General features: G+C 40.3%; 2 protein-coding genes and 1 long non-coding RNA gene across 3 annotated transcripts in view; 2 read left to right on the plus strand and 1 right to left on the minus strand.

Annotated features, from left to right (window-relative positions):
- The window catches only part of LOC115775614 (peroxisomal acyl-coenzyme A oxidase 3-like), a 26254-nt gene extending 20037 nt beyond the window's left edge, over positions 1-6217 (minus strand). Inside the window, exon 1 of the mRNA XM_030723082.1 lies at positions 6026-6217. Within this exon, the coding sequence (XP_030578942.1) occupies positions 6026-6217 (192 nt within the window). The remainder of the gene's footprint in view (positions 1-6025) is intronic.
- A 1938-nt stretch (positions 6218-8155) lies between these two features.
- LOC115775702 (histidine N-acetyltransferase-like) lies at positions 8156-14901 on the plus strand. Its single transcript, XM_030723177.1, has 5 exons — positions 8156-8328; positions 12169-12394; positions 13251-13475; positions 13624-13967; positions 14189-14901. The coding sequence occupies exons 1-5, from the start codon at positions 8285-8287 to the stop codon at positions 14415-14417; spliced, it is 1068 nt and encodes a 355-aa protein (XP_030579037.1). The 5' UTR covers positions 8156-8284; the 3' UTR covers positions 14418-14901.
- A 9064-nt stretch (positions 14902-23965) lies between these two features.
- On the plus strand, positions 23966-26412 carry LOC115775774 (uncharacterized). The gene is made up of 2 exons (XR_004019383.1): positions 23966-25325; positions 25609-26412. It is a non-coding gene; the product is annotated as an uncharacterized LOC115775774 (long non-coding RNA).
- The last annotated feature ends 664 nt before the right edge of the window (positions 26413-27076 follow it).

Consider the following 27076-nt stretch of genomic DNA (forward strand, 5'->3'; position numbering starts at 1 on the left):
TGCTCAAGTAGAGTAGAAAAGCATTATATAAGAACCAGCCCAAAAAGCCACTGCACAAACACATGGCACAACATAGAAGAGCCACCTTGATGGGGCAAGACTCAGCTGTACATCTGCACCTAAAGGATAAAGGTCACTCCTTCGAGGATGTCAGTGTTCACATTCTGACCCAGGAAGACAGGTGGTTTGAAAGAGGAATAAAACAGGCCATCTATGTCCACTGTGAATGGCCGTCATTGATCCTTACGACACCAGTGGCTAGCCTCTTACAATGCAGTTTTGAGATCCCTTTCCAGGCTCCTCAACTCCCACTCACACCACATGACAGTGGGGCAAGGTCTCACACTAGGGTTTAAATACCCAGCACTCTCCACCTTTTGATTTTAGAACCAACGAAGCCTCTCTGATAAGAGGTAAGACACTGAGACTACCATGACCTGGATGACTGAGAATCTACACAGATGCTTGAGCCTCGTTTAAATGCCATAGCTCATGACCATAGTATACTTGTTGTTAAGTTTCCAGCAGGATAGCATGCCATGACATGAAGCTCAAACCAGCTGAAATGTTTTTCTTGAAGATGACAGTGAATTCACTGAACTGAAATGCCCTCCACAGTCGCCAGATCTCAGTCAATAGAGCACCTTTGGAATGTGGTGGATTGAGAGATTTGCACAGAGGATGTGCAGCTGACAAATGTACAGCAACTCCAAAATCTCTGAGGGATGGATGTTTCCAGCACCTGTTGAGTCTGTGTCATAAAGAATTAAGGCATTCAATTCCATTACTTCAGTTAAAACCCTGCATGACTGTGACTTCTTACTCAGTGGTCTAATTAAATGAAACACTTGAGCACTAATTGTAGCTTAATCAGCCTTTGACCAACACATAAGAGTAAAGTTGTGAAGCACAGAAAAAAAAGATTGAAAGAAATGGAAGCAAAAATATTTCTGGCTTAAGATTAGTTCGATCCCCGGCTGCTCCAGTCTGTATGCCAAAGTATCCGTGGGCAAGATACTGAACCCTTACTGTGGCTGTGTGACTGTTAAAGCATATGAATGTATGAATGTGTGTATGAATGGGTGAATGAGTACTCAGAGTAGAAAAGCACTACATAAGAACCACTCCATTTACTTTGCACTTTTGTTTTGTAAACTCATTAATCTTAAAAGCTAATCAACAGATTGCAGATCCCAAGGAAACAACTGTGGAAAGTGGTAACCCTATATACCCTTTTCTGAATTATGCATGCCGTATTAGATAACCCATTATCCATTACCAGTGCTATGTTGTACAGGTGGTGGCCTTAAACCATTTAACACATATGCTAAAGAGATTCAGTGAGTGCTTGGGGAAGGTAATGCTTAGCGGATTGATGCTTTCTCTGATGCTGGTTGCAGGACTCCACAGTTCTTGCCCAGGTAAGGTAAAAAATCTGTAAAGTGTGCTTTTTGATTTTTATGTTTGGTAACTAATTGCTGACAAATGTCAAAATTCATAGCATAATATGTGTTTCTTTATTTCCAGGAAAAACAGGGGAAAAGGTCTTGTGCTTTTCCCTTCAAGAATGGATCCAATGGCCCCTAAAACCTTGAACACAATAAAAGTTTCTGTTCTATTTCCATTTACCAAAAAAATAAAACTTTTAAACACAAAATGTTTTGGGATCTTTTCTATTTTGGGGCTCTCTATGGGACCACCGTGCTTAAAGCAGATAACCCATAAGCTAGACAGGAAATGGCGTTTCACTAATTTCTAAATTAGTTTAGTCTAAATTCATTTAGCCTGGAAGAAGAGTGTTGCTCTATACATTAAAACCCTCCTTAAAGCTAGGACATCTTACTATTCATCACTGACTGAAGAAAATAAGAACAACCCCAGGTTTCTTTTCAGCACTGTAGCCAGGCTGACAAAGAGTCAGCTCCGTAGAGCAGAGTATTCCTTTAACTTTAATTATAAAGTTAAAGTTTCCAGTTAAAGAAACTTTAACTAGATGCACCTGTGACCTGCCCTTGCCTGCAATGAACAACTGGTTAACACGAGCGTATCACCGCTGAGATGTCTTATCAAATGCACTTTGAATTACCATAAATACCGTTTGTCCTATCGAAAAAATTCAAATGGTTTCTGAAAGCTGAGAAATTGCGCTTCACAGACAACATAAGGTTATTACGGTAATTGTTGCCAGAAGTCCACGAACAGAGGGATATTTGAAGTACGCTCTGTTCCCGATGACACGTTTGGCTTTATAGGGTTAATATTGTGTAGGACCTCCTTGTGTTGTCAAAACAGTGCATGGGTATTGAGATATCTTGAGGGTGTTGTGTGCTGTGGAACATTGACAGCTGGGATGTCAATGACTTTGGGATGTGGAATGGCCTTCTTCTGTTGGATCCCACAGATCCTCAGTTAGATTAGGATCTGGGGAGTCTTTGTTGCGTTTCTTTTCTTCCAGCAGTCGGCGCACAGTGTCTCTGAAACAGGCGGCTGCCATCAGGGAGCACTGTTAGCATGTGGAGGTGTGCTTGATCTTCAGTAGTCTTTAGGTGCATTGTATGTGTCAAAGTAAAATCTGCACAAATGCCAGAACCCAAGGTTTTCCAGCAGAACATAGCATTGCAGTGAGATGATAAATATTATTTATGTCATCTGTCAGTGCTTTTAATATTGAGGCTAGCTTGTGTAACTCCAAACCACTGCATGGAAAAAAATGCTCTATTGGAGCTTTTCTTATCATTGACTCAAGCGGTCTTTGCTATAATCTTCCGTAGCTAGATGCAACCTCTTGGATCTGGAATGTAAGCTACAGAAAGACTAAGAGAATATTAAAAGTTTGTGGCATGTGTGTTTGCTGAGGACTAGCAGTGGTAGTCGGGAGTGTGTAAAGAAACTGTTGATACTGTATTGCAAGAGTTGCCTAGTAGTCTCCTGTATGAAGTACCTGAATATTTAAATATGCTTTGCAAATTTAGGGCCTGTCTACTTCTCAGTCAAGCCTGCAGAGCCTGCATGACTGAGAGATGGCTTTTAAACTCAAAATTACAGTGACATATTTTTGGGTAAGTGTAAGAATTGTGGGTTGGTCTTGATAGCATCTTCATATACACTCCCCTCAAAAAGTATTGCAACACTGAGGCAAATCTCTTTATTTTTGCTGTAGACTGAAAACATTTGGGTTTGACATTAAAAGATGAAACATATGAGACAAAAGAGCAACAGCTCAGCTTTTATTTGCAGGTATTTATACTGGACCTGACACACAATTCAGAAGATAGCACCTTTTGACTGAAGCCATCCATTTCCTGTGAGCAAAAGTATTCAAACGTGACTGACAGGTGCGTCCTGTTACAACTGACTATTCAAACAATAAATCGCGTTGAATGTCTACACTCAGTTTCAGATTTGGGTTTGCCTGGGCAGACTGTGCATTTATAGTTAGAGGAGTAACCAACATGAAAACCAGAGAGCTGTCTGTGGATGAAAAACAAGCAAATGTGACGCTGAGAGAAGATGGAAAACCAGTCATTGCACAAACATTAGCCATAGCCAGTAACAACCATATGGAAGGTCCTGAAGAAGAAGTCATCACTGGTGTACTAAGTAACAGGTGCGGAACAGGTAGACCAAAGAAAACAGCAGCAGCTGATGACAGAAACATTGTAAGTGCTTTAAAGAAAGACCCTAAACAGCTTGTTAGCAACAACCTCCAGAGGGCAGGAGTGAAGGTATCAGAGTCTACTGTCCACAGAAGACTTCATGAACAAAAGCACAGAGGCTTCAGCAGAAGATGCAAACCACTAATTAGCAAGAAGAACAGGAAGGCCAGGCTGGAATTTGCCAAGAAGTACAGAGAGAAGCCTCAGGAAGTCTGGGAAAAAGTTTTATGGGCTGATGAAACCGTTACCAAGGTGATGGAGAGGCTAAAGTTTGGAGAAAGAAAAGATTCCCAAACATACGAGCTCATCTGTGAAACAATGGAGGTGATGTCATGGCTTGGGCTGCATGGCTTCATCTGGGACAGGCTCATTGATCTTCACTGATGATGTCACCATAATGGCAGCAGTACAATGAACTCAGAAGTCGACAGAAACATTTTGTTTCTCAGTTTAAAGAAAGATGCAACCAAACGGACTGGGAGATCCTTCATCATTGCGGCAAAGATAATGACCCCAAACACACTGACAACACTACAAAGGAGGCAGGAAGTGGAAGGTTTTAGACTGGCCCAGTCAATATCCAGACTTAAACCCTATAGAGCATTTTAGCTGCTAAAGAGGAGACTGAAGACATTAATACACCCCCCACCCCCCCCCCCCCCCCCCCCCCCCCCCCCCCCCCCCCCCCCCCCCCCCCCCAACAAAGAAGCAGCAGTGAAAGCCTACACCACAGAAGAAGAATGAAAATGTTGAGTTATGTCACTGGGTCACAGGCTTGATGCAGTTATTGCAGCAAAGGACTTGCAATTAAATATTCAGTCTTATTCACTTTAATCTATTTTATCTGTTCCAATATTTTGATCACAAAAAAAGATGTGTGGGCTCAGACAGAAGGTGCCATCTTCTGAACTCTGTATCAGATCCAGATGGAAGTACCTGGAAATAAATAGTCCATATGTTTCATCTTTTAATGTCAAACCCAAATGTTTTCATTCTACAGCAAAAATAAGGGATTGGCCTCACTGTTCCAATACTTTTGGAGGGGAGTGTAGTAAGTTATTTAAGGAAATTTTAAAATCAAAAGACCTGAATGTTTTTTTTTTAGAATTGGAATAAACTTTATTTTCAAGTCAAGTCCATATTTTTTTCAAGTTTTATTCTGTACATAAAACCATAGCTGCAGGCTGTGTGAGTACTTTTAATTCCACCTAATCAAGATAGCTATATTTCAGAAGAAAGAACTCAGCTCATTCTTTGCATGGAAACAGGATAATTGCAATTTCTCCTTATACTGATACGGTATGTCAGCAGATACAGGTGAGTGACAGTAAATCAGATGGAGCTTGAACTGGATCCAGTCCTGAAATATTTCAGTGCCCTTATTTGGTGCATTATATATACAGGTCAGAAGTTTACATATGCTCTTCATGGGCATGAATGTACTTTTGGGCTTTGAAGTGATTATAAAGTGCACATCTTTAATGACTTTAAAAAACAACAATTGTATATAGAAGTTTAAACTTATCTTGGCTTTTGTCAAATCTACACAGGGCCAAAACTATATATACACACTCGAGTATACACCCACTTAAAGCTTTTAAGAAGTGGTGCTGATGTTTCTACAATGTTTTTTTAAATTGACAAGGCCTGTTAACTTCTCATTAGTGATCATGACTGACTACGTCTGGCAGTTTCTCTTTGTCAGTATGAAAAGAATTTGTGTGACAGCACTCATTGGATTGACTAATGCTCAGAACAACGGTCCAAGGAACTCACTTAAGATCTGAAAAGCAGAATTGCAGATTTACACAAGTTAGAAAGGTCTCTTGGAGCCATGTCTAAACAGCTGTAGGTTCCAGGATCATCAGGTTAAATCAAATGGAAAGGTACTCAAGAATGGAGTTAGGCCAAAGCAATTTTGCAAAAGTTATTGGTAGGGCAGCCAGGGCTCTGGATATTGCCTGAAAACCTTACAGCATCTGCATCTAGGTTTGAGTGGACTGTGCATATATGGCCCTGACAAGTGCAGGTGCCCTTCCTACCTGGTGTGTAGAGAATTGAATTCACCAGCAGCTAATGGTTGCTCGACTTTCGTCACCTGTCTCATTAGGTGCAGTAAGATTCTGGCGCTTCCCGCTGTATGTGTGAGCTTCAGATGGCGGTGCTTCTCTTCTATCATGAAGTAGCAGGCAGATGTGCGGTAGCCTATCTAGGTGCAACAAGGTCTTAAAGAGGGCCAGGTCTCTTTGCCTCAGCCAACACCTGGGATCCCAATATGAGGCCCAGGGATCTCAGGCCCCTTCTGGAGGCTTTTTGCAGGCACAACAACTGCTGAAAAGGAAGGGGAGAAGAACAAGCAGCTAAGGTACTCCAAACAGCCTCTCCCCTCCTGACTTTTCCCAGAGCCTGGCTGGCCTCCTGAAGTCCTCAGATGGGTTCCTGGACTTTATCCCATTCTGGACCTCAAATGGCTCAATGGGTTTCTTTGCACCCTGGGAAGCAAAATTCCAAGGGTCAGGCAGGCCATCAATAAAGGAGACTGGTTTACAACCATCGACCATCTGATAGTCCTACCAGTAGGACAATTAGATTTATGTATTTCATTCTTAGATTTATTTCTTTAGTCTAACAAACAGTAGCTTTGTCCAAGACAGCATGTTTTTTAGGGTTCTAACAGACTGTATACTGGTTTGAATAACAGTTAACCCACTGAAGTAATGCATTCTTATCTGATCTTGCTACAGAAAATAGAACTCCTCACATGCTGGCCAAAGGCTTCATTTTGAGGATTTTGTATTATGCCTCAATTTTGTGCTTTTCACAACAAACTGCTCTGACTCATTTTATAAATCTAACAGTCCTACTTCCTGTATCAGAATATACATAGCTAATGTACTGGAAGTTCACTGACCACACCTTCTGACCCTACTTTGAGGACCATTTTTTTTCTGTACCCATAATTAATTTTTTTTGGCTTGCAATATCCATCCAATACTGATTAAGTGATAATAAAGAAACCTGTGGGACCTGTAAGAAAATGTGAGATTCTGATCTCCTTGCAGGACCAAAAGTCAATGAGTGGAGCAAATCCAGGTGGTGCTGCTGCAGATCTGCATGAAGGTCCCACTAATTTTGATGACCCATATGGCCTAACATTTGCAATTGTCAAAGTCATGGGATCTTCAATAAGATTTTAGATAATTAGGGGTAAAGTTACTTTAGTGCTCAGGCCTCCCAAAATGTGGGGTTGACCCACTTAGCATAGAAGGGGTTAATCTGAAAATTAATATATATAATCAACCTTATTACCTTGTTAACCATCTGTCTGTCCATGCCAGTTGTCTAAATAAAGGTAAAAGATAAGTCTGTCTGAAAACTATGCAAAATAAATAAATAAATGAATAGAAATGGGAGGTAATAGGGTGTAAGAGATGTGGTATACTCATCAATCTAGTGGAGGGATTTTTTTTTGCCCACTTCTACTTATCTTGCTACCTATTTGGTGGGTAAGTTTCTTAGATTTCTTTTCACCACAAAGCTTTCTATACACTGTAACATCCAAACGCTTTCAAACACTGCACAGTAAGAAAAAACCCCAGGTTTCCATGCCTTCAAGATACAAATAGCATATTTGCAATAACTCTTTAATCTCCAAAAAAATGTAAGAGTTACCATCAGCTATAACCCCAGTCCTGTAACAAACCATCTGGTATGGAGTCATCTTTATTGTAGTGTATTCCTTTGGTCCTGAAGAATTGTGTAGCTGCACTCAGATGGCTTGTAATCACATATAGAAATGAAATAGGATTCACTTTAAGCTTTTTGATCATTTTAACTGTATTTAGAGTGAGATGTTACCGTTTGTGACGTTAAAGTTTGTGAAGTTTAACACATCTTACAGCTTAACCTTACAGAATTCATTGACCTTTTGAGATTGCTTGTTCATCGGTTATACTGTTGTTGTTTTTTTAAAATATAAACCCCCCCCCCCAAAAATAAATAAACAAATAAATAAAATAAAATAAAAAAATAGGGATGCTAGTCAGTTTGTCTGTTGAAGGATACAAAGTTTAGTGGCAATGTGCAATTACCTTAGTTAATAATTTGCATTAAAAACATAAGAAATTGTAGTATGTTTCAGTAGCGGTGATTTTATGTATTATAAATATTATAAATTATAAATACTGGTGTATTTGTTATCTGTTACAGTCTGGTGACTGTAGACAGGCTTTCAACCTGTCTACAGTTACATTAGAATATCCACTGAATTTTGGGTGTGGTTTATAGAAATGGGGAGTTGTCCTGCATTGCTTTAAATATGCACTTTCTTGAATTCTGATTAATCCTACACAGAAGCAGTGAGTGTAGGTGGCAATCTTGGAGTACATTGCACAGTTGTCTTAATTTCATCACAACAAGCACAGGGTGATTATTGACAAACTAATGATTTTCTGGTACCTGTGTGTCAATGGTTTGTTTCATGTATAGGCGGGGCTGCGTGGGAGAAATGGACCCTGCTATCATGCAACAGAGTGATATGCTAATGTCTTTGCATCAACATGGAGCCTACTGGCATGAAGCACTGGAGCCAAGGATGTACCCAGGAGACATGAATCATTTTGGTGTCCATGTTCTCATCACTTGACCAACAGGATAACCTACTGAATCCATGGTGTGTTCCTTTGAGTTTTGTATTCTTTGGGTGCTTAAGAGACCTGTTCTTTACAGTATGACGGTCCGATCAATTTTGTGTGTAACTGTCGGGAAACAAAGTGGAAAGCTGGCAGCATGTTGCAAATGAATTTTATTTGCTTTCTTAGCAGAGGGAAAATGGTATGTTCATGATGAATGTATGCTGCATTTGGCTTTGCTCACCACAGTGTACTTGCCTTATTACCCATCAGTGTCACTTTGTGTGCTGAATTTTGCAATGTTAAACTATCCTATGAGTTATGTCTTTGGAGATAATTCATGTGATATTTGCTTAGCTTTACTCACAGGTTGTTAAAGAACATCAGCATTGCTAAAAAATAATAATAAAAGATTGAAGCTATTAGTTTTAGCAGGGGTAGAAACCGCAGTATGTTTTACCTAGGCCACTGTACAATGCATTGAGAGTGCTGTATTTTTACACTATGCTAAAAAGGCAGAAGCACAACAATGTGCCAACCACATGGCTTATTCTCTGGCTGTAAAGAATTGAATATGTTCAAATGTAGAAAAATGTATGTTTGCCATTTGTGTCCTCGCAAATGGCAGTGTGTGCCAAAAATATCCCAGCTTTGGGCCGACAGTGTGCTTTGGTGTCATTTCAACTTGTATTGCATATTGCAGTGTTTGTCACCTGGTGCACATGGCAGTACCGGTGCTTTTCAATCATGTATGGATGCAGAAGCATGGAGATGGCACACAGGGAAACCTCAGTAACCACTTGGTTTCCTTCTTAAACTACTGCAGCTGTACATACTTCAACCATGAGTATAAATGGTTACAGGAATGTGTTCACATCATAGTTTGCACCAAAGTGGACCAATGCCTCGGCTTTAATCAGAGGAATAGTTTTTCAAGTTATTCTTATCTCGGTCAAAAATGGTGTATATTGAATTATAACCTCAAACAGCCAGATTTATTTTTAATTTTTTACTGAACTCAACTGAATTTACTGACAGTTCTGCTTGTTCTCCATGACTCGCCAATAAAGTCACGTCATGGTCTGTTCCTTGTTTTTGTGAATCTTTTGGTTGCATTTTTTTTTCTCCACTGTGCGTTTTCATACCGCCAACTCTAAATCTCCTTCGGGTGGCTTGGGCATCATTAAATACTAGACCTATGTGTGCACTGAGTGTACTGACATTTACTCTCAGTTTTGTCTGGAGTACATGCCAGCCACTGAGAGAGAGCCATTAAGAACACGAGCGAATGATAAGAGTGAATCAATGAGTGTGTGAGAGGCAGCAACACAAAAACAAAATAGCATTACTCTCACTGGCAGGACCAGGGTACCGAGCCAAGCCTGACAGCTCATCTCACAGCTTCAAAAGCATGATGGAAAAATTCCAGTGTCCCCAGTGTGTATGTTTGAATCTGCTGTGACCAGACAGTGTTTTCTCTGCAAATGCCCTTACAGCTCACGTGGCCCATTGATAGATTGCTGGAACATGGCTAACATTTCTGTGTTAGACACTACAAACCAATAATTCCCCTATGACACGAACCGGCCACTCCTCCAGTGCTTAAACACATCACAAACCCCCAACAAACAGGCCATAACGAAGGACTTATAATAATTCAGTTCAGCCAGGACAACAGTGAACAGAAATAATATTATGTTTTAAAGGTTATCTTACACAAAGTTTAAAATGGGTTGACATTTATATAGTGCTTTTCTAGTTTTACTTGCCACTCAGAGTGCTTTAGATAGAAGCCATATTTATTTAGCATCCAAGCCAATTTCCGCTCACCAGCAGATGTAACACGGACATGTTTGGAATGATGGAAGAAACCAGAGCAGAAGTGAAACTCCAACCAAAAAAGCCTCAGGAGAGTCCAAACCCAGAAACCCAGATCAATGCTGTGAGCCACTAGTGCTAACCACTGCACACCTGCTCAATTGATAAAAACAGCAAAGGCACATGTCATCCAGCTGTTATACAGAAATATGGCCTAATTTGTTGAGCAAAAAGAAATCACGGTGCAATGTCCATTCTTACTACAGACTGTGTTTATTGTTCATTTTTGAGGTTTCACTCACTAGTTTACGATGGGCTGCTATTACAAAATTTGAAGCTGTTCTCCATTTGCAAAATGTATATTTCAGACGTTTGTGATATTGAAAGATAATAAGCTTCTTATTATTAGTTTGTTAAATTATGAATTTTCCACAAAAGTGATGTGCCAGCTGTAGATATTATGTATATATTGTATAAATGAGAGAGAAAGGCAGCAGGCTTGACAGGCTCTGTTAATGCTGTCAAAAACTGGTTTCTATGAAGCTACTGTGGGGACACGTATACAGGAGCTGGTACAGCTCCATTCACCACTGGAGCCACCTTTGCATTTACTTTCTGCATACTCTCTAGAGTTCCTCTTTCAGCTCATGGTGTAAAGTGCTACACCTCTTGCTGAACTGGACTCATGTGGTTTTGTGTTTTCAAAACCACATGAGTCACCTACTTCTATGTCTGCCATTTGTACTTAGAAGCCATAACTCCGTGGGAAAGATATACTCACTTTCTTCAACCTGGTTGCTAGTTGGTTGGTATGCTGAGGATTATGTACAGTCTATGCCTTGGGTATTACCCTGCTGCCGGTATGTTCTACTACTTTCATTTCTTTTATTTTCCCTGTGAACCATCTTTTTTCAGCTGCCAGTAAACTGTAAAACCCCATTAACAGCTCATCCGTGGAAGGCACCATATGGCTGTACCCACTGGCAGATCGGTCCTGTTCTTTTAGAGGTGTACCCAACAAATGATAGAATCCTTGTTTCTTGCTTTGGTAATAGTTCAAGGCCTTGTGGTTTGCTGTTGCCACAGCCTTGACTTTTCCACCTCTTGTATACAGACTGACAGGTGATGACTGGTATGCCTACCCAGCTGGTCCACGGGAATAACTGTCCCATTCCTGTATGGGACCACAATGGAATCATTGGATGGTCTTTACCTTACAATATGAAGCGCCCTGGGGCGACTTGTATTCATGATCACCACTCAGAATTATCTGCAGCTGTTGTTCTTCACATTCCTTAATGTTTCATAGAAAGCAGAAGAGAAAGACTTTATAGTCTTCGAGGTGTTTTATTTTGGCGTTGCACAGTGGGGGGTGCTCTGTGTGTGTTCTGTGCTGTTGTGGCAGAGAAGTTTCATCCCAGAATCTGCATTGTTCTTGCCTTCAGCAGCTGTTTTTGTGAACTGTTGCTAAATAAAATGTCATTAAAATGGAAAAAAAAGGACCTATGGAAAACCTGTGTGCGTCCATAAAGCATCTGAGGACTGACCAAATAGACCCAAAGATAATTAGACCCAATGCAAAATGGGACATACCAACAGTGTGTGAGAAAGCACTGACAGTAGCATCATGTACTATTAAATAATTTGATTAATTAACAATGACTACTGTTGGCCGCTGTCCCAGACAGCACTACTTTTTTTAACCTCTCGGTTTACATGCATGGCTGGCACAGGGGCAAAGTTCCTTTCCATTAATTAATGCAAAAGCTTGTGGTCCAATTGCAGAAGCAGTCAGCACTTAACTCTCCTTCTCATGTATGTTTAGTTTCCCTTTTGGTTGGTGCCTTGGAAGAATGGATGTGTGCCTCTTGGTGTGGCCAGCAGTTGAGTGATTGATGTTTTGTCCCCTTTGCCAAGGATGGAGATACTAGTGAACATGCAAAGATTCAGCAGTTACTACAGCTCCTGAGCTCTACTATGTTCTGCTTTCATCCTGCTCTGAAACACAAAATACAATTTAATATCATCCACAATAATCTTTCTTCCATTTTTTATCTTATCAGTTGTTCCAAGATGAAGATTGATACCAGCCTGACAATGTCCCAGCTCCCAGAGGCCCTGTCCCAGGCAGGCCTTCAGTTTGCTGTGGCTACTGAGGAGGACTTTGATGACATCATGGCTATGAGCCAGGACATCTATGGAGGCCTTGACTACCTCCCTACTAGATACACCAGTTGGCTGCAGGAAACCAATCGCACAGTAATATTGGCACGCAAACAGGGAAAAGTGGTAAGTTCAATCAGTAGCAACTGTGATGAGAATAAGATAAATGGCTATAAAGTATCACCGCGTGGTATTCGTGCCATTTGTGCCCCCCACCCCATGATGTAACCTGATGCGCACCACTCGAAAAATGTAACTACACATCAGGTTGATGCAGCTTGCAAGGACTCTGATTACATGCAGGGTTCAGAGGGGATTTCTGGTTACATACGTACAGTAGGCCCCGCAATAACCCAACGCAGAAGCATAATTCATGCCTCAGGCAGAGCGCCGTGAGAGAGAGAGGCTGCAGGCAGATGATAAACTTTTTTACTTTTACAATAATTCATTAAAATGTGTTTCTGATTTTGCAGTAGCTGTAGGACAGTTTTAAAATGCAGGCAGTCACTGGAACAATCCGTTTCACAGTGACTGCTCTGTTTTTATATCTTCGTTATTTTAGCACAACTAATCCCACACTTTATCCAAAGTTCATTCTTAAATTTTCCATAATGCTCATCTTCAACAATAATTAAATTATTTAGAGGTGTTAGGTATTGTGCTGTTTGTTGTACTCCTTATTTAGTAGTAGCTTCTAAAATATATTTTACCTTCACGAATCTGTAATGTAATTATCAAAATAATTAGTAAAATGAATAAAACACTTATAATTGGGAGAATTAGTTGAAAATTAACTTTTTTCTTTATTCTCCATTATTTCTCTTGTAGGATTGGGGTCAAAATCTTCCCCGTAGTATCAAAAATGGTGTTGAGTATCAAATATTTTCCTGGGTGTCGGTGTGGGGTTTGACGTTTTAGTATCATGATAACCCTAACAGGCTATCATTCTCTGTCTGTCATCATCTTCTGCTGTTCTTGATAGATTGCTCTGGAGTCTGTTTGTGTCATTGATGATGGAGAGACTATGCTGGTGGAAGGTCTGCGTGTTGCCCCTCAGGAAAGGGGCAAGGGCGTGGCAGGGGTGCTGCTACGCTTTTGCGCTGAGCTGGTTAAATCCAAGTATCCAGAGGTCAAAGTGAGCCGCTTGACCCGCGATGATCAGCTTAGACCGAAGGACTTTGAAAAGTACCGCATCATAACTAAGCAGGTAAAGCAAACCAGCCTAAAACCCCTCTGCATTGATCTGTCCTCATGCTTAACATCTCGTTGTTGTTAGCGGCCAACAAAATGAAAGCAAAATGTCATTAGCCTCTTTAGGCTCTTCGCTCTTTCAGCACTGGCTTCTCTCTCTCCAGGGAATTCTGCTGGTGCGCTTTAGAGCTGAAGACCTCAAGCTGCGTCTCTCTGAGCTCGGGTTAGAAGGAGCCAATGAGTCCACTCTGTCCACCTTTTGCTCCAGCCCTCCTCCAGTGCGTCTTGACCATACAGCAATCCACCAGCTTTATCTGACCACTGACCTGATGCAGGGAGTCCTCCCTAATGCCACCATCATTCAAGACTGGCAGCCATTCAAGATTTTGCAAAGTAACATGGCCATCCTACTAAAGAAGGAGATTGACTGGATGGTGGATGATGTGTCCAATCCTACTGTGGCAAGCCTCTGTACCTTTCCTTTCAGGGTTCCCATTGGAGATGACTGGTAAGTGTTCCTCCTTCACTTATTGATAAGGCCAAATTGATGTCACTGGTTACAGGGACAGGGAAAACTGTTCTGAAGAAAGTGTGCTAACTGCTGTCTACCATGACAGAATCTTATACACAGTACACATAATTTCTTTAATACCTTCTTTACATTTAGAAATAGTCTTACTTTTAAGAACAGTCAACTGATGCTTTTTTTTTTTTTTTTTTTTAAACCAGGTATTATCTGAACATTGACATGTTTGGCAAAGACCTCAACCTGGCTCGGCAGCAGTTCTTGTGCCACTTGCAGCGCCACACTGCCACCTTGAAGGGTCACGTGATGTGCCAGATGTTCCTGGACCCGCCACTCTGGAAGCCCATGGCTGAATTCTGCCGCAACATCTTGAGCGTGGAGCTGGTGAAAGAGTATACCGAGCAATGCGTGGTGGAGTGTGATCTCGTCTAGTTACAGAAGGTGGATGGAAATAAGCAGAAGCTGTAGGGGTGCGACAGGAAGGAAGACGGGTTTAATCAACAAGGAAGTAACACAAATCAGTTACACTTATTAAATAAATGCAATGCTGTACTGAGGAGGAAAATCACGTAAACAAAATGTAGTTTCAGATTTAAAACAAAACTTTGAAGAATGCAGAAAAACAAATGATGGGAACTTAAATTCATTAACGCATCATGTAATCAACTACAAGAGGTCTGTGACAAATACTGAATTTATAAAGTTTGTAATAATTAATCAGTGTTAGAGAGGTGTTGATTTTGCTACTGAGGTGTATTTAATATGTTGTTCCCATAAAATACAATAAGCGAAGGCACAAATACATCTTGCCATGGATTTAAACGGACTCATGGAAAACATACTAAAACACACTGTTAATGCATCAGAATGATCAAATCTGATAGAGACCCAATGAGTAAAGTACAATGTGAATACACTTGAGGATTACTGGGTTTGTCAAGAAGTCATGCAATCAGTCAGGAGTGCACATTTATGTGACAAGGTCCTTCAAAGTTTATAAAAAAGAAAAGAAAAGAAAAGAAACTTGAATGGGAGTTCTTTAATTTCTCTGAAAACTATTTATTTTTGTCATTGTTCTAAATCCTGAGTGGGCCCCATCGCAGTTGAGCTACAAAGGTGTAAATAAAGGGTGAGCTTGTGGAAGCCTTTCTCACGCTGCTTGCAGTGATGTGAAGTAGAAATTGTGCAAACAACATGCAAAAGCTCTTTTTCTAAAAATAAATAGAATTACTGTTAGGACATCTTAGACCTTTGAATTCAGTGTTCTCTGTGTAAATGGAGCTTCTAAATATGTATAACGGCTGAGATGGGTCATTAAATCTGCACAGCTCTAAAGGCACTTTATTAAAACTATCCTGGAAGGCTGTGTCGACATTAGAATGAGGAGGACTAGTTTAAGATCAAATACAGTGCCCTCCGTAATGTTTGGGACAAAGACACCATTTTTTGTAGTTTTGCTTCTGAACTGCTGCAGTGGACTGTAAATCAAACAACCAACCAACTGCTATTGAAGTGCAGACTTTCAGCTTTAATTCGAGGGGTTTTACAAAATGTCACACAAACTGTTTAAGAATTGCAGCCATTTTTATACACAGCCCCCCATTTTCAGTGGTTCCAAATGAATGGACTTCCTTGTTACTTTATTACAAATGAAGCACAAACACATGTAAGTGAGGGAGGCCATCATAAATTCAATTGTATTCAACTTGAGTTATATAGCACCAAATCACAACAAACAGTCACCTCAAGACACTTTATATTTTATATCTTGGTGACAGTGGGAAGCAAAAACTTCCTTTTAACAGGAAGAAACCTCCAGCAGAACCAGGCTCAGTCAGCAGTCATCTGTTGGGAATGGTTGGGCATTAGGCTGAACAACCCAAATAAACCCATCAGAGAGACAGCAAAAACTTTAGAAGTGGCCAAATCAACAATCGGGGGCATTGTTAAAATGAACGAAGGCCGGCCAGCTCAGCAACACCAAAAGACTTCAGGCAGACACTGGTTTCAGTGTTTTTTCCTTCAAGTATTAAAAGGAGTCTTTATATTTAAATTGACGTTAGTTTGTCCCATTCATTTTTGAACCTCTGATAAATGGGGCCGTGTATAAAAATGGCTGCAATTCTCATAGAGTTCATGTAAATGTTTTTAAAACCCTTTGAATTAAATTAAATTAAATTAAAGCTGGAAGTCTGCCCTTCAATCACATATTGATAGTTTGGTGTACAGAGACAAAACTACAACAAATGGTGTCTTTGTCCCAAACATTATGGAGGGCACTGTGGGTGTAATTTGCAGTTCCCATCACTTATGTTGATGGGTGCATCTTTAACCAGCATTACCTTAGGATTGTCCACAGCAGGTGGATCCCTGACAATTTATCCTCAATTATGGACAGGTTTGTTTTTTTCTTTCAATTTCAAATCTTGTACTGTAAATATTTATGTTACTAATTTAATATTTAAATGCTGCAATATGATTATTAACTTCTTAAGCTGTACGGGAAATGTAGGCTTACTGTTTTAGGTTCCTAACACAATGCCAAACGAAAGGCTAATGCTTCAAAAACACTTAACTGATGACAGAGCAGCTCACTGGCTTCATATAAAGCAGGAAAGAGAGTTACAAAAGTCAAAGTTTGCATTAACAAAGTATTAAGTATAATGTTACATGTTTTGATATCAAGTAGCATTTGAGGATTTTGTCAAAGATAATCTTAATCTGTGCACAACCAGCCCATTGAAATCACAGCACAGATTAGACAGGCGTTTAATGCATGCAGTGTTGGTCCACACTGAGCCTCCAAACAGCTTTAGTGCTACTTTTCATAGACTGTGTAAGTGTGCTCTGCTGGATGTGTTTTCATGATGAGCGTTCGGAGGTAGAGGAAAAAGTCACTTTGATAGTCCCCTGGCTTTTTTAAATGTAGCACCACCATCATACAAAACTGCTGTAGTTCATTTTGTCTAAAAAAAATCCATTTATTCCCAAATCCCTGCAAAACCAATGTTATTCCCAACAGCCTTAGATGTAATTCTTGTTTAGCGCTGATACTCGAATCAGCTGCTAAATTAAGATGGCAACATGGTAACCATTACACCTGTTGAATATTCTCATGCAAACCGTCTACAGTCCCACAAAGTTGCTAGCTTAGCTTTAGATTTGTTCCTTTGGTGCATGGCCGTGGAAAGAGCACAAAACCAATCCCATTAGTGTCATATAGAAAACAACATGTCACATTCATTGACCTCCACCTGTCTGTAGTACATTACGTCCTTGCGCTTCATCTCCAACATATTTAATTGTACCAGGAAGCTTTATGGGCATAACTGTCCTTTAGAATTCTCCACGGATTAACTTCCTGCGTAGACCTGCATCAGCGTTCACCACAGTCTTTATTTCTCCATTTGAATGAGCAGATACAGAGAGTGAGACCAGGCAGTTAGTCTGAGCCACACAGGTGAATCTTTTTGGAAAAACTTTAGTTTTACCTTCCCATCGCCTCGACAAGCTTTAATCTTGACGCTGACTACCTTCTTCTTCTGGTATGCAAATATAGGTGTGAGGATGACTGCGTCTATTTTTTAAGAAAGACACACAAACAAAGAGTCAAATCCTAAAACTTTTACACAACGGAATTATTAAACAGGCATCATCACATCCCGAACACATTCCTAACAAAAGTGGTCAGTCAACTCTCTTTTCACTCTATAGTTTGTAACCAAAGAAAGTAAATCCTCAGCTAAGCCGATGTGCCAGGAGAGAGTGGAAAGTTGAGTATTTTGTCCGACAAAGAAGAAAAGAAATTGACAACTTCACTCTGTCCCACACTGCTGTAAGCAATAGTCTCAGCCGGGCCCGCCCTAAATATGGTTTTGGCTCTGCTGCTGCGTCTTATTCTAACTCGTCAATAAGACTCCGGGAGATTTGAATTCCACTTCGGTACATCCGGTATTCCAGCTTTCCTTCGAGCCCAAGATAACTGAAATTTGGCTTCCAGCTCTGAGTTAGCCATAACGTACAGCACCGTCACCTCCTACTGAGATATCCTAACCACAGACACACACGTCAGCATATGAATGTTGACTGCTTTTGTGTAATGAAAGTCAGTTCATGAGGCTGTGTTGATTTTTGTAATCACAGGAAAAAAAAGCTTTCTAGTGACTACAAGAGAACAACAACAACTCAAAGCCTTTGGCCAACAACGACAAGTGTACATGTGCAGCTCTGTAGGTGTAGAGTTCAATTTACAACCCTAAAACGCACATAGAGACATCACACTTTTAAACACATTTTATATAAGTAGCTGGATATTTTCATCACAATCAAATATACCTTGTGATAAGCCTAAACCTAATCTATTACTAGCAACTAGGAGTAGCCGAGACAATTAAATGGATGATAGTTTGTTACTTTTTTGTCATAAAATTGTAAAATAGATGTAAATACTGTACCTGTGCCTGGAAACATGATGTGAGCTTGTGTGATACCAGAATGAAGAAAAATGAAGACCATAAAACTTGACCGAGTAGCGACTGGAAAGAGACTGCAGAGTTTCTCTGGGGTACAACGCTTAATAAATTTATTAAACCACCTGTCATAAAAACAAGAAAACACAAATATTTTAGGAATCTGTGAAAAACATTCTTAAAACTACAAATTATTTTGTTATTTATTGGCACACTGGATCTCTCTGAGAAGTCAGAAATTAATCAAGCATAACTTCATCCCCTAAACTAAATGTTTGTGTTCAGTAATAACTGTAGTTTGGCATCGTAATCAAAAAATAATGATGTGCTTCCTGCTTCTTTGTAAAATAGTTAATTAGAAAATTCGTGGATAACAACAGTAGTTATATTTTAGCATTATGTTCCCATTTTGGTGGCTGTGACACTCCTCAGCTTAGACGTGCACAGATGGGAAATGCTGATGAGTTAGTGACAAAGCTGATTGGTGGTGGCATGATCAATACATGAGATTTTGCATTTAGGCATTTGAACAAGTACCCTGTGCTTGGAGGTAAAAAAAAAAAGTACAGAAACATACACACCAGCCTGATGCTCACGATCCAAACGTTTTTCACTCTACTGTTTTTGGTCAGTTAAATATTAACAATGCCATTTTGTCTGCAGTTAGAAGAAGTAAGTATAAGAATTGTGACACCATACAGCTGACACACAAATCACTGACAGAGTTGATGATGAGGGAAATAGGAACCAAAATATTTTTTATTAGAAATTCAAACCACTTCAGATTGGCTTCAGTGCTCTGCAGCGCTTTCATATCTGAGGATATTAATCAGAGACAGTATGTTCAGCTGTTACAGGTTCTCTCTCTTTGGTGCGGTTCTCACATCAGGAACGTCACTCTCACCACTTTGGAAAGAGTGCTGCAAAAAATGTGCAGTAAAAAAAATGTTCAGACGCAAAAATGAATGAGAAGGAAAACTTTACAAAACTGGTGAAATCGAGAAAAGCAAAATGATATTCAGAAAATAGATACAATCTGAGAACTTTGCACCAACAGTCCAGTAAAGTCATGCTGCATACAGTCAGCAGACACTTTATTAGGTACATCTGTTTGCCTGCTTGTAGACATGATCACGAAAGCCTGCTAAAGTTCAAACCGAGCATCAGAATGTGAACAAAGGATAAATGTGGCTGGTCGTTGGTGAGTAATTCAGAAGCTGCTGATCCGCTGGGATTTTCCTACACAACCATCTCTGGGGTCGACAGAGAATGGTCCGAAAAAGAGAAAGTATCTAGTAAGCGGCAGTTCTCTTTCACATATTTGAAAAAAAGTTTGAGGTAATTTGGTTGCAAAGCTGGAAGGTGTAAAGAAACGTGAGACAAAGGTGCAGACTGTTTTGATGAGCTGTGCATCGACACAATAACAGATATCTGCAGTAGCGAAGCATGTGCAGAAACAACAGCAGGGTGCACAAAAACAACGAGAGGTGGGGTGGGGAGAACGTCACTGGTGTGAGAGCTGCAGTGAGAGCGATGTTTCTGATGTGAGAGCTGCACCAAAGCGACTGAGACAAACTGTAAGTCACAGATCAGAGGAGTTCTCCGAGCCAGAGGCCTTTCCTTTGCCATGTATGCAGTAAATAACGCACAAATAAAAAATAGGTTGATTTCATGATTTCATTCATTTCATTGAATGCTGATGACTGTGTGTGCAAAAGGAAAGCTCAAAGAAGTGCCAAATTTCATGCTGAACTGGTTAACTGAAGGAAGTTATGAAAGAGCAGCAAATTTTAAGTCCTTTTTTTTTCCCACTTCAAGGATCATTTGAAAATGATATGCCTCATTTTTACTCAATAACCTATAATAACCTATTTGCTTTGAGGCTACTTAAATCACTTTGAAGGGTGTGATGATTGTATACTTAGTATACAAGTAGATCAATAAAGACAAAGGCATTATAGGGCAAAGTATTATATTACTGTATGTTTTATGAATTACTGTATATACCATTAAGTTAGTGGGTAAGCAACATGCACTTTAGTTGTCTTTGGCAATAATAGCTAAGCTCCCATCTCATGTACAGTAGCACCAACCTCCTGTTGTTGTCACACATCTTGAAGTTATACAGTGTCATAATGTAAGCTGTCACTTTGTTCCTTCAAACATTAATAACAGTTCACATCAGAAATGAAACTATATTTTTTTTATTCTCTGGTCAGGCGAACAGATGGTGAAAGTTTGCTGCATGTTTGGGTTTGTTAAACCGAGAGACAAAAAAAAAAAAAAAAAAAAAAACCCGTGCATTTAGTGGTCTAGTTTATAGGTATTTTATAAGTGTGATTACATTTTGTGAAACCCTATACTTTTACATATTAGCGGGAAATATTAGCCTTCCTACTCCCATACATTAACAGGTGTTGTCACTGGATACCTTGAAAACTAACAGTGTTACATGCAAAATATAAATAAGATGAATTTTAAGATTTTAGACTAGCCAGTGTGATGCAAAAATGTGTAGTCTTCAAAAATCATTTTATTTTAATATGTACTCAGTGATGCAAATCTTTATAATATGTACTTTTCAACCTTTCCCTGTGCTTCATTTGTGTTGCTTGCTTCATCATGTCTTATATGATAAGGCCTTGGACCTCTAGAATGACATGAACAAACCTTCCTCATTTGTTGTATTTTAAGTAAAGGCAAGTAATGAGTCTGTGCTTTCTTTGATATTATTTTTCTCTTTTTTAACAAACTGTTTAAGATGTTTGGAAATATTCTTATTTGCTTTCTCTCTGCGAGTAAGTGAAGAAATGGTATTTCCTGTCTTTAGAACGTGAGGTGAGGAAGGAGCTTAAAACACGGTTAGCTACAAGCACAGAGCACATCGATAATCGGAAGAAGAAAGTACTAATTGGTGTTTTTAGGAGACAGGCTGAACGTTATGAGGAAGAACAGTCTAATCACCCAGCCAATCAGCTACAGGGTCTTCAGCTCCTACCCAAACTGGCAACCTCACTCACAAACCAGACCTTTTGTCATACACGTTCTACAAGAAGTACAGTACTGTGCAAAACCCTTGAGACACCCTCATTTTTTTATATTCTGCTTCCAAGGAGCCAGACAATCCTGTAACTTTTAAAGTGGTCCTGAGAAATAGTTCTCCAGCTCTCTGAAGGACTTTCAGAGTTTGGCTTTAGACATTGGCAGCTTTTTTTTTTTTTTTTTTTTTACTCATTTTCAGTCCAGTTCTCGTACCTGACCATTTTCAGAGTAATGTTTTTTTTGTTGTTGTTGTTTATTTGTTTGTTTGTTAAGCCATTTAACACTGACCTATCAATCATTCTTAAAAAAAGGTACCAAGGGATGAACAGATGTTGTGTCTGCATACGACACACAACTTAGCAAAGAACTCAAACTCGAGCTAGATTTATTGTAGAATGTAGGCACTTTGTTACTTAATAGACTGTTGCAAAAACACAATTTATTCTGATTTCTTTAGTCAAATCTATGAAAAATGCCAAAGATAACACAGTTTGATTGGCATAAAATTATATTTTTGCACCTGATTCCTAAAGAGCTATTAGTCAAAAGCTGTGCATATCTGGCCATGTGTCCTTATGTAGGACAAAAGAAGATGACTCTGGAAAAGCAGAGTACCAGTCCATTTACCATCTACTGTTTGCCAAAGCCTAAAAATTGTCTTAATGGATGGGTGGATGTCAAGAAGCCATTCTCATGAAAAACAGAGAGAAAGGCCAAAGTATGCCACGTTATACAACAACTGCACTGGAGTGATAATCCAAATGTAAAATCTTTGGTTAAAATCATAGTCAATATGCATGGAGGAGGTCAGGAGGGAGTTATAACAGTGAGTGTCTACAGCCATCTGTGAAACACAGTCATGGTTTGGGCCTGCATTTCAGCCAGCGGTGTTGGAGATCTTGTCAAAATTGATGGAACCCAGAAAAGTAGTATCAGATTTTAGGGGTGAAGATTTGGTGCTTTGTGGATCAGCTCAGTCAAAGGTGGAGGTCCTGGCAGTCAGACCCCCAGTTGACAAATCTGGCTATAGGAACATGGAACATCACCTCTCTGGTGGGGAAGAAGCCTGAGCTAGTGTGTGAAATAGAAGTACCGGCTAGACATAACCAGACCTGCCTCAACGCACAGCATGGTCTCTGGAGCCAGTCTCCTGGAGAGGGGCTAGTCTCTGTACCACTCTGGAGTTCCTCTCAGTGAGGGTAGGTCTACTTGTATGCCCCTTGGTTTGGTGCCTGTATATTGGGCCTTTCCCAATTGCTGTAGCCAATGGCTGGTGCCTTTCATAGCAGTAACTCTCAAACTAGATGGTGGACACCAGAGGTGAAGGGAGCCATCTAGCTGCTTGAGGAGTCCTCTCAATCTTGACTGGCTTGTAGGACTCTGGAGACAGCTGATAGGCACTGATAGGCCAAACGGAGGGGGGGCTGGCCCACTGTTATGGGCTACTTGATTGAAGTAAATCCGCTTGGTACCTGCCAGGAACGGGTTTGTCTGGTTGAACTCTGCCAGGGCTGCCCTTTGTCACTGATTCTGTTGATAACGTTTATGGACAGAACTTCTCAGTGCAGCCACTAAGTGGGAATTTTGCTTTGGTGGCATCAGGATCACATCTCTGACCTTTGCTGAGGTTGTTCTGCTGGCTTCATCAGGTGGTTTGCAGCTGAGTGTGAAGTGGCTGGGATGAGAATCAGAATTTCAAAATCTGAGACTATGGTCCTCAGCTGGAAAACGGTGGAGTGCTCTCTCTGGGTCAGAGACGAGTTACTGTTTAAGCAGGAGTTTAAATATCTCGGGGTCTTGGGCTCAGGAGTGAGGGGAGAGTGGAGTGGGAGACTGACAGATTGCCGATTATTAGCTATGTTCTTACCCTCGTCTATGGCCATGAGCTCTGGATAGTGACCAAAATAATGAGAACGTGGATACAAGTGGCAGAACTGAGTTGAGGTGGTTTGGGCATCTGACAAGGATGTCTCCTGGACACCTCCTAGATGAGGTGTTTCCGGCACTAGAGCAGATCCAGGACACCCTGGAGAATGCTGGCTTGGGAACACCTCAGTGTCTCCCTGGATGAGCTGGAGATAGTGGCCAGGGAGAGGGAGGTCTGGGCATCTCTCATTAGACTGCTGCCCCCCTAAAGACTTTTACACAGTACTACAGGTCTGTGTAAAAGTCTTGAGCTCCAATTTCATAATTATATAATTTTATATATAATTTTTCTCCAGCATGAAGTTGGAGAGAAATTAGATCCCATTCACAAACCATATTGATTGGAAATGGTGCCTAGTGTTACAATCAATTAATATTTGTAAAATTCCTTTAAAACAGTAAAAACTCTCACAGAAAAAAGGGGGTACAGTAACACATTATATTACTGCATTACTGAAAAAGGTAGTGTAATTACAATAATGCTTTACTTTGGAACGTGTTACATCCAAAACTGCACACACTGTAAACTCTGTGTGGTATTTCACTATACAAATAGAAAGCTTTTTGATTTGCAAGTCAAAGGTTGGACACACTCGCTGTACTCAGACTTTTGACTGTTAACTGTAACTTGGCATTTTTCTTGGCAACGGTTGATATGGTGATATTTGATAATAATTTCCAGACTCGTCTTTTCTCACCAGTTGAGTCCTTATTTATCCTGTTGAAAAATGTCCTTGATGAAATGACTTAAAACAGATCTTTGGGTTGAACCAACTTTAAAGGTTTAGGAGGGGGGAATTCCCTCAGCTGGAAGCTACCATCCAGTCTGTTGCCATCTGGAGGCTTCAGTGTCACAGCTGCAGCAGGCGGATCGTGTAGCCTATTTTTGGAACAGGCTGACCAATGTGATGATTTAATTAGCCCATTTTGATTATGAACAGAACATAATCAAAAGCAGAGGTTAATTAGCCCACTGATAATGCTCCTGAAGACTCTGATTGGCCACACCATCATTGAGTACCATGCTAGAAAGAACAAAGATTAAGTGAAGTGTGTGGTACTTTCAGCTACTCTCTTATTTGCCAAAGGGGTCACCACAGCAGATGGATCCACATATTTGGTTTGACAGATTTTACACCAGATGTCTTTCCAGCCATAAACCTCCCATTTATCTGGTCCAGCACTAGGAGTGCACTGACCTGTGACCCTTCTGTGGCTGTGTCCGTGTCTCCTCCCAGTCTCAACCTGGGAATCCTTCACATGTAAGGTGAATGTGTTAAAAGTAAAGTAAGTGACAGCTGATATGTGGTGGCTGGGACTTCTGCTAACTGGGTTCAGTTTGGGAATTCAAACATTTCTGTCTTCTTGTGGTGGAAACATTTTCACTTTATCTGGAGGAATTTCCAAAATGCTTGAATCCATTTACTTGTATAGGGCAAAAAAGTTGGGCCAGAATGACAGAACTCAACATTTTCCAGCTAGTGTGGTGCAACCCAACTGATGATTCTCTGAACTCTCCCAAAGTCATGTCCAGTACTGTGAGTACATTGCTCATTGCCCTCTTCTTCATTCTGCAGTACTTGTTTGACATGAATTATGTTTGCGCATGCAGGCCAGGAATACGTAGTGGCTGGGCTTTCCTGGGATCTCCCACTTTATCGTCATCTTAAGCGAACCTTTCTAAAAGGGGATATATTGTTACCACTGTCTTTATTGCTGCAATAATATCTGGAGCTTTAGTGTTTTTGTTTGAGTGCTGTTTGGGTGTCCTCCGTCTGGTTGGATGGAGACTGGTACCTCTGCCCAAAGATAAACATTTACACCAACCCGACTGGAATTCCTTGTAAGGAACAGCTGACCTGCAGGGAGACGCTCTTCGGAGAAAAAGTATAAGAATGCATCGGTAAGTGCAAACGCCCAGCAATCAAATATGGAATTGTAAATGAAAAATGGGTTGCTATATTTATAAATATATCCATATAAAATGTCATATATTCACCTTTGTTCATATTGGAAGATTTACAGTGTAGTTTGGAAAGATATGTGAACCTACTGCCCAGTGACATCAGCACAGACTGTTCACAGCAAACCTGCAGTGCAGTTAAACTGTTGTGTTTTGTCTTTGTTGTTCATGCTCTGCTACTCTCCTGTTCTCGCTCTTCTCTCTCCCCTCACCTCCAAATCAGTTGAAGCAGATGCCCGTCCCTTCCTGTTCTTCCTCACCACCGAGCGGTATTGTCATTGTTGTGAACTGGCACTGAAGTATGCATAGAAACAATAGCAGTGTGTACAAAAGCCTAGTCAATCCTCTCCCTGTGCCCCTGACTCTTATCTGTCCTCTATGTGCTCCGTTCCCCCCTCGCCGTACCACACATTCAGATGCCGCATCTCCTGACAAATCCTGGTTCTTGTATCTAAATGGCACCTTCTTGCTCCATTACTCACTGAGTGAAACATGAGCATCGTACATGCTTGTGTGTAATTAGCAGTGACATGACACACACGTGTGAAACAAGATTGAGAGCATGTGTTTCTGTTTACTTTCAACTGCAGGGCAGTTTTACTGCTACCACTGACAGTGTGGGACAGGCCGCCTTCTTTCATACTGATTTTTAAGTAATTTGATTGAAAGCACTGATGTAATGCTGCACAGTGTAAAGGAGAGTCAGAGTTCGAGCGCTCTGACTGACAAAATTGCAAATTGTTCTGATGAGTTGTGAGATTCAGATGAGAAATGTAACAACACAATAACAAATATCTTTAATCGTGAAGTATGCACAGAAACAATGGCACTGTGTAGAAAAACACAGAAAAGGCTGATGTGGGTGGTGAGATGCATTACTGGTTTGAGAACTGCATTAAGAGTGGTGAGGATGATGCTTCTGATGTGAGAACTGCACCAAAGTGATTGAGAAAAAACTGTAATTCCAGTGGTTATCTCATCTTTCTGCCATCAATACTGATTGTGTTCAATAAAGAAATGAAAGATTTTAAGTGTCCTTGTGTGTGTGTATATGTGTGTGTACGTGTATGTGCGCACTGTATAGATTTTGCATAATTAACTCACTGCAGCAGCAAATCTCACTTTTCTCTTCAACATATTCCTGGAGAAATTTGTTTTTTTGGAAGGTTACCCGTAAACAGTTGTAATTTTGAGAAGATCATAAAGGAATAATGACATAGTATTATAATTATGTTACAAGATAAGGTAGTTAAAGAAAAAAAAAATTCTATGCTTTGTTGCTGGTGCAAAGAAGCCAAAACAGGTGGAACAGTTTCGCTTGCATGAGCCTGTCAGGCTGCTGGATTCTGGACGAGCTGCAGGACAGAGGCTGGCGGCTGATGCCCAAATAAAGGCAACGACCGAGCCTGGATGAAACGAAGGCAGGAATTACTTTCTCAATAACAGCACTAACGTCAGCATATATTTGTCTATCAAATGTGAAGCTGCTGCCAGTAATCACTCACAGGTTTTTTTTTTTTGCAAAGGGTGTTTTGAAATTTTCCAAATGGTAAAATTAAAGGGGGAGTGAGTCAGGAGGTCTGAATACTGTCACTTCTGATTTTAGTTTATTCCAGCTGAGGACGTTTAATGGTAAATGGACTCCTTATAACCACTTTCCTACTCGAGCACTCAAAGTGCTTTATACAACA

Source organism: Archocentrus centrarchus, unplaced genomic scaffold (genome assembly GCF_007364275.1).
Source record: "Archocentrus centrarchus isolate MPI-CPG fArcCen1 unplaced genomic scaffold, fArcCen1 scaffold_24_ctg1, whole genome shotgun sequence".
Lineage (NCBI taxonomy): Eukaryota > Metazoa > Chordata > Actinopteri > Cichliformes > Cichlidae > Archocentrus > Archocentrus centrarchus.

Excerpts from the sequence above, each read along its gene's own strand:
- LOC115775702 (XM_030723177.1), top strand. The coding sequence starts at position 8,285 with ATGTTCTCATCACTTGACCAACAGGATAACCTACTGAATCCATG. Across the intron at positions 8,329-12,168 it reads GATAACCTACTGAATCCATG|TTGTTCCAAGATGAAGATTG; the intron begins GTGTGTTCCTTT and ends TTATCTTATCAG. Across the intron at positions 12,395-13,250 it reads CACGCAAACAGGGAAAAGTG|ATTGCTCTGGAGTCTGTTTG; the intron begins GTAAGTTCAATC and ends TGTTCTTGATAG.